Source organism: Ictidomys tridecemlineatus, chromosome X, assembly GCF_052094955.1.
Source record: "Ictidomys tridecemlineatus isolate mIctTri1 chromosome X, mIctTri1.hap1, whole genome shotgun sequence".
In the NCBI taxonomy this organism is placed as follows: domain Eukaryota; kingdom Metazoa; phylum Chordata; class Mammalia; order Rodentia; family Sciuridae; genus Ictidomys; species Ictidomys tridecemlineatus.
This window is the reverse complement of record NC_135493.1, coordinates 66,998,830-67,010,592: the sequence shown is the minus strand read 5'-3', so window position 1 is coordinate 67,010,592 and position 11,763 is coordinate 66,998,830. Positions and strand designations below refer to the sequence as shown.

The following is an 11,763-nucleotide window of genomic DNA, read 5'->3' as shown; positions in this document are numbered from 1 at the left end:
AACACCCATAGGCCCAAGATCTAGACTGTGATTGCCAGCATCATCCATCTATCCAATCCCTGATAATCTCTTAAGTACTTCCTATTAGAATCTACTTTCAGATCATCCCTCATTGATTGTTTTTAATCCAGACTGAGGAAACTCCAGTTTTAAGTATCTGTGTACCTGCTACAAGCTTAGCTTATGGTAGAGGGAAATGTGAGCTAGCATTTATGTCCTGAAGGAATTCATAACTTAGTCAAGATAGTGGATAATGTACAACTTATGAGCGTATGAAGTAGAATAGTATGAGAATATGCTTTCTGTTTTAATATAAAATTATGCACTACTGACGAAAATAATTGCAAAGATATAGGCTTTAAGTGCTAAATTCACTTTTTTTAAAATTATTTTTATATATTAATTTTTTTAAAATTTTTTAGTTGTAGTTGAACTCAGTATCTTTATTTATTTATTTTTAAGTGGTGCTGAGGATCGAACCCAGACCAAGCACATGCTAGGCAAGTGCTCTGCCACTGAGCTAGAGCCCCAGCCCACTAAATTCACTTTTAAATTTCTTTTTTTTTAGTTATACGTGACTTAATATCTTTATTTTTACAAGGTGCTGAGGATTGAACCCAGTGCCTCACATGTGCAGGGCAAGTGCTCTGCCACTGAGCCACAACCCCAGCCCAAATGAAATTCACTATTTAACAACACATATGTATGTCTTCATATGGGGGGGAAACATGTTATAAATGAGGAATTGAAATATATTCTTTAGCTCAGTGTTTCCTGCTTTCCTTCTCATGTCCCAAATTTCCCTCTAGCACAGGGGTTTGCATGTGAACAAAAAGGGTACAAAGAAAGGAGATAGTATCCTACCTTAGTTCCTTACTGGCTTTAAAACTAATTTGTTCAGTTCACAGCTACTTAATGCATTTGAAGAGCATATCCATGTGTGTATGTACATATATAAAATATGAATGGTGGGTGACCTGTTAAGTGAATGAACACTCAGGATGTAACCTCAATTATATGTATAGATTACCCCTAAAGCCCCAGCATGTTAATTTTTTAAATATATATTTTTTGTACTAGAGACTGAACCCACGGATACAGTCTTGACTGACTTTCATTCCTAGCCCTTTTTATTTTTTATTTTGAGACAGGGTCTTATTTAGTTGCTTAGGGCCTAAGTTTTAGGCTGATCTCAAACTTGCGATCCTCCAGCCTCAGCCTCCCAAGTCAATGGGATTATAGATGTGTGCCCCTGTGCCAGGTTGAGTTTTAAACCTATATTCTTAACATTTTCATTTTCATTTTGCTTTATTATGAAAAGTCAAAAGCTAGCAATTTCCTGAATATAATAATTCATCCTTTAAATAAACGTTAGTTTTTGACCCTCAAAATTAGCCTTACTCGTTTTCTTTGAATGCCTTCAGTCAGAAATGGAAGATTGCTTTAAGCTAAAATTTTTATTAATAACCTCGGGACAAATACATTAATAATAATTCCTTATAGATATATAGCATTTTACAATTTTGAAAGAATTTTCACATACACCAATTAAACCCTCACAACATCCCTGTGAGGTAGGCAGGGTAGGTGTTATTTTCTATTACTAATGAGAACAAGGCTCAGAGGTGAAGTAAGGTCACACAGTTGGTAAATGATGGAGCCAGGACTAGAACATGGGCCTTCCGACATGCTGCCTCCCTGAGAACATTCAAGTAATGATATCCATGCTATATAATGAAAATTTCTCTCCTATGATGTTGATCAGATCCATTTTTGTAAGTTTTTATATCACCTTTCTCTGATATGCCTAAACATTCAAACTGATAAGACATTTCTTCCCTGTTTCTGGACTATTTCTTAGATGTATCAAGCACCATCCTAAGATGAAACTTACGATTAAGTTTTGAGGATCCTTGGCTACAAATGCTTAGATTATGATATGAAGATTTATTTCAGAAAATTCTGCCTAAATATTTCCATGTCAATAATGTCAAACTGAAACCAAACAGGTCTGTTTTTATTCTCAAAAGCTTTGTGATCTTTCCCAGTAAGACTTTTATGTGTATAAATGGAAAATACGGGGAAGTGTTTAGCAATATTACTGGGAAACCTGTACACAGTGCACCTAAATGCAAGTCACATGACACTAATTTGTTTTCCTTGGCCTTAACAGAAAAGGAGGAGAACCATTATATTCTACTTTCAAGTCTGATCCCATCTCATGTGTGAAATCCTTAGCAACAAGCTATAAAAATGATCTGAATTATACCAATAGGAGGACTCAAGCAGTAGTGACCAAAACATATATGTATGTGGTATGAATAAAACACTTGCTCTTCAGTGGTTCATCTAGGTCCAGTGTAAATTACTTCTCAAGGCAGATTTTAAGCTATATCATCTCTTTTAAATTTTAAAATGTGAAATATGGTAGAGTTATCAACTTGGAATATGACTGAATGTCAATGACCCCCCAACTACCTTTCAAGCAGACTAAAGCTCCAAAGATATGAAAGGCAAGGGATAAAACCTAGTTTTTCTAGTATGGAGTGAAAAAGAGCAACTGCAAAACTGCAGGTTCAAGTGAACCATAGAACATCGAGCATATTTTAAAAACATGAAAATGACCTGTATTATCAGGAATGATATTTTGAAAATTCCAGTTATGACCTTTTACATTTAAGAGTAATGGGGATGAACCTAAGCCTGTGGGGGATCTAGAGAGGGAGTTGGGATGGGAAGTTAGGGAAAACCAAGAAAAACCTTAAATACATTCTTCTTTCCAAAAATGTATTCTAAATAGACTTGGTCAAAAAAGTTAGTGACAATTAAAGTGACTATTTTATCTTATAAAACAAAGTAGAACTTTAAATGCAAGTTAGACATTAATAGATTAGTCCACTGACCAGGCTATAGAAACTGAAATGTAAGTGCTGCTGTCAATAATAGCAGAAAACTGCTTCCAAAAATAGAATTGCTGTGGTAGGACTAAGCATTAATGGAACTATTAAAAAACAAGTACTTTTGTACTTTAAGCCTAATTGAAAAACATTTGTACTCTTAAAGAAATCTAACAGTTTGAATTAATGTGAAAAATACTGCAGCTACATTTAAGTTTTCTAAGAAAAAGTTAAGATCTACAATGTTCTAGTACAGTATATCAGCTGAAAACCAACTACACACGTCTTAAATGGATGTAGACTAGACTCTACCCTTTACATAGTATCATTGTCATCATCATCTTCATGTTTCCTCTTCATTGGGATTGATTCATTGCCTGTGTTCTGTGATGAAACCATGTTGGTGGTAATAAGAATATTTTTGGGCCCAATCATTGAAGGATTAATCAGAACATTTTGAACTGCAGTTGTTGCAGGAACTGTAAACAAAGAAGAAACCCCCCCCCCACAAACCATGAATTACCCAGAATCCAAAATATACAGTCAAAAGTACACAACAAAGCTGAATGTAATTCTAATAGAAATTTCAGTAGCATGGAGTGCAACTACATCACAGAAGAAACAGGTAATTTATACTGCATTTTGAGTTGAATTAAATTTTTAAAATATTTTATTTTTCATTGGTAAATAGTATGTGATAAGGGTACAATGTGAGGTTTTGATCTGTGTATACATAAAGATTAAATCTACTAAAATGTATCTAAATGCAAAGTTAAAAATGTTTTATTTTTACTACATTAAATTTCAATTAGTACATTGAATTGGTCATGAAAAATAGTACAGGCCTATGTTTAAGGCAAGGAAACATGCTTCTCTTACAGGCCAATATTTTATATAAGTTGTTTATTGTATGTAGATAGGGTTCAAAGGATGTGAAATCTCAACATACATATTAGTAAACTATGCTATATCAGAATTATATTATTCCAAACAATCTATATTTTATGAAGCGAGTAAAACAATTTTCATTTGAATTTATATTTGCATTCTGGATCACACACATACTCATTACTAAGTTTTATCATTTTGAGCTTTTACTATAAATGCTTGTCCCTGAGGATGCCTTAGATTTGTGGATGCTGACGGTTTTTACTTCATTGTATTCTTTTGAGATTCTGATAAGCATGTGGAATACTCTCCCCTCCCCCTGAAAATGTATACACAGGGAAAACTTCATTCAATTTTAGAGGATTCATACACCATCTCTGAAGAATGCTGATTTACAGCATTACTGCCAACTTCCTGTTGATATTATATCAGTTTATTTCTTGCCACAGGAACACAAACTGTTCTTTAATTGCAATTATTCATGAATTCTGACCCCCACCCAATCGTGTTACCTGGTTTGACAGGAGTGGACTGAGAAGGTGGAATCTGCACCGTAAATCTTTGGCTTGTCACTGACACTGGAGTTGCAACTTTATTTGGGACAGACACTGTTTGTGGGGTTGCTGTAGTTACAATCAACAGATCTTGTTAGTTAGATGAGTTATTTTTCAGACAAATATTCTATACTCCTTAACTTAGACTACCTTTAAAGCACAGAGAACTAGGGTAAAGTGAGAAGGTATCATTAAAAACAAGAGAAAAGTGATTTTTATTTGAAAAAAATTGTGGTTCTGGGAATTGGACCCATGGATGCTTGAACACTGAGCTACAACAGCCCCAGCCCTTTTATTTTTTTTAATTTTAAGAAAGAGTCTCCATAAGTTGCCCAGACTGGCCTTGAACTTTGTGATACTTCTGTCCCAGTCTCCCAAGTTGCTGGGATAAAAGCAAAGTAATTTTTAAAAAGCTTACAAACTTGTACAGATGCTATAAAATTGGACTTGGAGTATAGCTCACAACTCCAAATTCAGAATAGTATAGTAGTAAAGAATGTAGAGCTCTGGAGCTGGGCGTGCTGGCACAAGCCTATAATCCCAGCAGCATAGGAGGCTGAGATAGGAGAATTGCCAAGTTTGAGGCCAGCTTCAGCAACTTAGATCCTGTCTATAAATAAATAGGACTGGGGATGTGGCTCAGTGGTAAAAGTACCCCTGGGTTAAGTCCTCAGTACTCTACCCCATCCCCAACAAAGAAAAGAAAAACTCAAGTTATGGAGCCTACCTGCTTGAGATTGAATCCAAGCTCTATCACCTACAAGCTGGTTTTCCTTGGGCAAGTTCTTCTGCACCTCTGTTTTCTCATCTGTAAAATGGAGAGAACTGTATTTAAATTCATAAAATTCTGAGAAGTAAGATAATCCATGTAAAACTCTGCAAACAGTATCTAGTATACAGTAAATACTAAATTTTAGCTACATGAAGCCATGAAGTAGAGCTTACCAGAATGAAGACTCAAATTTCCTGTATAAATTACTTTAGGTGTTATTTATTTTTATATGTATATTGTTGATAGATCTTTATTTTATTTATTTATATGTGGTGCTGTGAATCTAACCTAGTGCCTCACATGTGCTAGGAAAGCACTCTACCACTGAGCCACAACCCCAATCCTAGGTGTGAATTTTAATACCTCACTTGCTGAGAATTAGATGTCTACTTGCCCATGAAGGTAAATCAACATGCACTTAATAAAAAGAAGTTGATTAAATACATGCCTTGGGTCCCCAGGTGGGCAAGAAGTTTTACCTTTTGCCTCTGTAATGTCCCTAATGTGTCATAGGAGTCATATTAGTATCTTATTTCATTCACTAGCATAGAAGTCTTGGCTAACATTTTTTATCCTGGTGAGCATGTGGTTCTTGTGCCTTTTTCCTAATAGGTATTCAACAAATGTCTGCTTAATGAATGGTTTTGCAATATTTAATATTTTAAGTATTTTTTTAGTTGTGTATGAATTCAGTGACTTTGTTTTTATGTGGTGCTGGTATCGAACCCAGTGCCTCACACTTGTGAGGCAAGTGCTCTACCACTGAGCTCCAACTCCAGCCTCACAAGATTTAATATCTATGTGGACAATGCCCTCTCAAAAAATAAATTTGTGGAAGTGTGTCTGTTTCTAAGGTTTTCCTTTGGTGATGCAGGCTTCCCATATATCCCTCTGTGACCAGCCGTCTACCCAGGGTGAGAGCTGCTTAAGAAAGTATAACTAGCATCATCTCTAGGGACAAAGAGGAAGAATGTGTAAATAGGAGAAAAAAGTCCAAAGGTATCCAGAAATCTGGGTTCCAGTGATTTCTTTCCCAAACAGAAAGTGAGATCTAACTGATATAGCTCCATTTTTAGGCAAATTTTCTCATATTAAGTAGTCCAGAGAATTTGGTGAAGCTTAATGAAGTAGTATATTTTGTCAAGAAAAAATTTATAGTTGGTTGATGTTTTCCTGGTGATTATCTTAAGGAATTGAAATTTAGGCTTTAGAACTGAATAGATGTATAAGCCTTAATGTTTATGCAAATAATTTTTAAGATTAAAACATGCATCTTTAATAACAGTTTGAATAGCACCCTCACTACAGATCTGGGAAAAAAAATAAAGCAGTACAAGAAATGACTAGGAATCAAGACTACAATTGAGACCTGAAGTTGGTTACCTTGCATGACATGTAATTGATTACCACATTCTAGGGGTTTAAAATATTAGTATTGTTGCTGGGTGTGGTGGTGCATGCCTATAATCCCAGTGGCTTGGGAGGCTGAGGCAGGAGGATTGCAAGTTCAAATTCAGCCTCAGCAAGTTAGTGAGGTCCTATGCAACTCAGCAAAACAATGTCTCAAAATAAAAAAGGGCTGGGGGTGTGGCTCAGTGTTCCGAGTTCAATCCCTGGTATCAAGATAAAAATATTAGTATTGTCAAGTGAAGTAGTATGCACCTGTAGTACCAGCTACTTAGGAGGCAGAATCAGGGGGATGCCATGAGCCCAGGAGTTAGAGGACTCCCCATCAAAACAATTAAAAATAAATACATGTGTATCCATAAATAAGAAGTTGATACATGCAAATTTCTACCACAAAGGTCATATGTAGGTATTCAGAAGTGTACACCTGATTCTATACCAGACTGGTTTTAAAATGCTGAAATGTGTATTTGTCTTGAGAACAAGAGATGGTTCATACCTCAAAAATCAAATTGCTTACACTAGAATTATATGATAACTATAGGGCACAAGTTATAAGCAATGAGAACCATGAAACTGGGAAAGGAGATTTTTCTGAAAATACTTAAATAATTAGGATATTTGAAAACAAAAACATGAGAACCTAATTATGTTATTTGTTTTCCTCATCTAAATAATGATGACATTAAAAAATTAAATAATGATTTACAAATACCATTCTTCACTAAAAGGAACCAAGTCTCTTTGGGAAAGTAGCTGATTCTAGATCTGACAGCAAACTATAAGATGGGCTTTGAACATCTTGTGTTAGAAAGAAATGTTCAAAGTATGATGGAAATCTACCAAAAAGAATATAGGGCACACAGATTGATGGAGCTCTCACTGAGTACCACTATAGGACAACCAATAAAGGATAATCAGTACATTTGTATTTGTATAGGAAATGGAAATACCACAGCATAAGAGTAAACTCCTGTTTCTGGTATCATAGTTTATACCAACAACAGTGTTGGGCAATGTCCAATTTTATACACATGGGATTTTATACTCTTATGGGATCAGACAAACCTTGTGGCTTTCTCATTTTTAAATGAAGTAAAGTATGTTTATAGGTTTGTCAGAAGATGAGTACAATTATGAATGGCAACATACACATGGGAATTTTGAGTCACATTTTTACTTGGATTACAGTTCAAAACCAAGTGCTAAGGCACTTTACAAGCCAGAAAAGCCATTTCCCCTTTTACTCACCTATAGTAGGAGTAGTAGGTCTGCTACAAACAGTACCAACACTTAACCGTGGAACTAGCCTTCCTTGGTTTGACCCCTAGAGGGGATTTAAACACAAGTTAGTTTCAATGTTGTTAAGATTTGATATGGAGACTTAACCAAGAGTGAAACTACAATTATGTGAATTATTAGTGGATAATCCATGACAAGAATGTCTTATTCTATATCTATGTAAACATAATTATGACTCTCTTAATTCTCTGTAGTGCTTAGAGTCTTATCTGAATGGGGATAACAGCTAACTTCCTTGTGATTTTTAATCTTCACTAGTCAATGTCTTAACCCCAAAAGAAATAAAATTCTCTTATAGCAAAATTTCAGAAACAAAGGCAGCCAAATGTGTAGAGAACTAATTTCAGTAGTGGGACAGCCTTAGGTCATATTTCAGAAAGCAGGCCTAATTTATGATAGTACAACATTTACTCTGTTATTAGACCTCACTAAAAAACTATGGTATAGTGTAAAGATAAGTAGTTATGAGACCTGGTAATCATTCCTAGCTTTGAAACTGATTCCATAAATAAGTCTAGGCACAGTTTCCTGATATAAAAAATGTCTACTGGATTAGATGAACACTAAATTTCCTTCTAGCTCTAAGTGTTTTAAGATAATAGTAAATTATCTTAACCTTTAATTAGCTGTGTTACCTATACGAATTTGCTTTTTTCAAATTCTCCTATCATATTCCACTTTCCAGGGGCTCACTCCTGCTGGACAAGTGCTCTGCCACTGAGCAACATCCCCACCCCCCTGTATCCCACCTTGTTAAAAAGCAAAGTTGACTAAAAGTTCTTACCTTTTTAATTAAGGACTTCAGTCTGTAGTTTGGAGCTGTTAAGCAGTATCTATCAGGTGGCAACCTAGGTCCTGAATATGGCTTAATCAGTGGCAAAGGTGTTTGATTTTTCTGTCTTGCAATATCCAGCAAAAACTAAAGAAAAAAATCTTCATTAGAACTACAACTTAAAACCTAAGTAAAAATAACTTGAAATAAACATTTGCTCACATCTCTTGGGGGAGGAGAGGTAAATGATTGGTCTGCACGACACTGGATTGCCAGTCTCACATCATCTGCATCAACATTAGGTTTCTTAGCATGGCTTGAATAAATTTTTGCATCATCCAGAATTGTAGTCACATATCCTTTAAAAACAAAATTTTTTTCTTAAGTACATGAAGACAGCTTAATGGCAACTTGTCTTAGTTCCCACTAATTTCTGGAAAGTTTATGAATTTAGATTTTAATGGCTAATTGTTCTACACATAGGATAAATTTTTAAACAGATATTACAATGTAAATACTACTACCCCTAGCTTGAGCTCCATTTTAATGATTGATTTATTTACTTATTTGCAGTATTGAGTGAACCCAGGGCTTCACAAATGGCTCTATCACTGAGGTACATTCCCATCCCTTTTTATTTTGAGACAGGGTCTGGCTAAGTTGCTGAGGCTGTGATCCTCCTGTTTCAGCCTGACAAGTATCTGGGATTACAGTCGTGTGCCAACACACCCAGCATTTTAGTTATTTTTATATTAATAACTCAATATAAGTTGGTTGAAAATATTCTTATAATAAAGTGATTTATTTTTCAAATTCACATATTTGGCAAGTTTTTGGTTTTAACTTACGGAAAGCAAATTCCAGCATTTGATTTATAACTCTTGGTTCATACTCTGTGATTCCCATATCCTTCAAGATCTGTGCCATCACCTGTGGATTCAAATAAAAATGCCAGATGCAAAATCTAGGTATTGGAAATCAAGGCTGAACTGAAGGTAGTTGTTTATATTTATGAGACAATGTTCCCATTCTCTGGGCTCCAGACTCCTACTTCTCCTTGTCTTCCCAAGTGTCAGTGATCACACCAGATCAGTTATATGCTCTAGCTGAAAACTTTTTTGTTTTTGGCAGGGCTGACAAAAGAAAAAGGTCAGGGTTGGCTTTTCCAGCAGAGGTTGGGTGGCTCCAGCTGGTTGTCATTTTCAGATGGAGCGGTGGGGGAAGCTAGCATCAGAACGCTGGACGCTGAGAGTAAGGGCTCATAGATGGGACGACAGGACTAGGCGAGGTGGTGACGGCGGCGGCCCGAGGCCCCGGAGACAAAGCGTGGCGGCCCGGCCGCGCACTTGGTTGAACCACGACCCTTTGGAGGGGCTACGCAGGAGCTGAAGGAGAGCGCCCCTGGGGCCAAGGCAAACCCCCATTGCCCCCTCCACCTGATTGCCTTAGCTGGGCTGAAGCAGGCGCGGGAGCCCACCCCCTAGCCCTCAGTCTGGGTCTGCCTCACAGTTCACGGGCCTCGCCAGGCTTCACGCCTCGCCTCTCATCCTTCGCACTTACCAAGGCATCTCTAGGAGCGTTCTTGGGAGGCGCCATCTTGCCCGACTCCATGTTATCCAGGCTCTCGTCATCCGGGGAGAGAGGGCAGCTCGAGGACTCCTCGCTCAGGCTCCACCTCTGTAGGGGCGGAAGGCGGGGTTACCGCGCAGGCTGGCGGGCCTGTGGCTGTTTCACAGCTGCTACTCCTGGCCTGTGCGGTCCATGGGAAACCTGGCTCTCCCAGAGGCTATCCGCGCAGCGCGCCGGCGCCCCCAAAAGTCGGGGCCGCCTCGGAGGTTTGGAAGAGGAGGGTAAGCCTTTCCCTGGTAGCCCTTCCCTACCGGGAGCTAAATAATACAGAAGAGCCTAGAAGCTTCCAACGTTGTCCACTGGCAAAGCACACCGAGTGGGTTGCCCTCTGAGGTCCTTCCTCACACCCTGCACTACCAACCTGGCTCCTTCCAGATCCCAAAATTACTGCAGAGGCCCTTCCCTCACCTGCCTCACTGTTAGGAATGCCCGATCAAGCAGAACACTCAGTTACATTCGACAACCAATACACTTAGGATATACTTTAGCATAAGTATGCCCCAAATATTGCATGAGCCATACTTATAGTACACAATTATTTACTGTTGATCTGACATACCAATTTAATTTGGTACCCTGGCCTTTCGTTTGCTAAGTCTAGCAGCCCTATCCAATAACCTGTTCTCCACACCCAGGACTTTGGTCAGTGGGACTTTGGTCATTTCTTGTTGCACATTGATGGAAAGCTAAAACCTTTTTTTTTTAAGGTACTGGGGATGTAACCCAAGGGTGCTTTACTACTGGGCTCCATCCCCAGCCATTTTAATTTTTTTTTTTTAATTTTGAATCAAAGTCTTGCTAAGTTGCTCAGGCTTACCTTGAACTTTGGATCCTCCTGCCTCCGCCTCTGGGGTGGCTAGAATTACAGGCTTGTGAGAGCTAAAAAAAATCTTTAACTACTTATCTCACTGAAGCCCCTAGAAACTTATCTCTTGGTCAGAGTAGCTCTGTCCCCAAGGAAACCCACACAGGGACCTTCCTTGCCTTCCTGATTGCTCACCTCCTCCACACCCCCAATTCTTAGAAGAACCCTTGTGAATTTGTTGAGAAGCAGTCATCCAGCCCGAGTTATTTTAAAAGGACAAACATCAGCTAACCATTTCTGACTTAGAATAGCTCAGAGAACTCCATTTTACTCCTGTATCCACCAATGCCCTAGCATCCTCCATTTCAGGAGGATAAGGCACCATGACCGCCTCAGACCGGAAAAGGAGCAGGTAGCCATGTTGCTGCTTTCCCTCACAAGCCACATGTAATTTAGCAGTAAGTCATGTTGTGGCGACCTCCCCAAGTTACACATCTGTTTCTCTGCATCTTTCTCCACATATATCATGGTAACAAGTCTTAAACAACCGCCTTACTAAGATTACAGAAAGGGACCCTAAAATAGGGCCCCCCCCACATTCCTCATACAACCGGAGCGATCTCTTATTTATAAATAAAAAATATTGTTTTCCTTAACCGCCCCCCCGCAATAACATCTCTCTTTCTGTCTTCCTCTCTCCTTCTGATTTCCTGGGTTTAGTGGGCCCTTCAGTTTGG

General features: G+C 38.1%; 1 protein-coding gene across 2 annotated transcripts; it reads right to left on the bottom strand.

The window, feature by feature from the left end:
- Positions 1 to 1,438: 1,438 nt before the first annotated feature.
- On the bottom strand, positions 1,439 to 10,350 carry Taf9b (TATA-box binding protein associated factor 9b). 2 transcript variants are annotated; one of them, XM_013360154.4, is made up of 8 exons: positions 10,153 to 10,350; positions 9,441 to 9,522; positions 8,815 to 8,951; positions 8,605 to 8,739; positions 7,770 to 7,845; positions 5,067 to 5,147; positions 4,298 to 4,408; positions 1,439 to 3,376 (listed from the first exon to the last, which is right to left on the bottom strand). In XM_013360154.4, exons 1-8 carry the CDS (start codon positions 10,201 to 10,203, stop codon positions 3,213 to 3,215), a joined length of 837 nt encoding a protein of 278 aa, XP_013215608.2. In that variant the 5' UTR covers positions 10,204 to 10,350; the 3' UTR covers positions 1,439 to 3,212. The 2 variants fall into 2 exon arrangements, with proteins under 2 accessions (XP_013215608.2, XP_013215609.2); XM_013360155.4 differs by lacking the exon at positions 4,298 to 4,408 and having other exon boundaries at positions 10,153 to 10,269.
- Positions 10,351 to 11,763: the final 1,413 nt, after the last annotated feature.

Coding starts and splice junctions, on each gene's coding strand:
- Taf9b (XM_013360154.4), bottom strand. CDS start 10,203: ATGGAGTCGGGCAAGATGGCGCCTCCCAAGAACGCTCCTAGAGATGCC. Junction 9,523..10,152: donor ACGCTCCTAGAGATGCCTTG/GTAAGTGCGAAG, acceptor TTGAATCCACAG/GTGATGGCACAGATCTTGAA. Junction 3,377..4,297: donor GTCCACTCCTGTCAAACCAG/GTAACACGATTG, acceptor CTTTGTTTACAG/TTCCTGCAACAACTGCAGTT.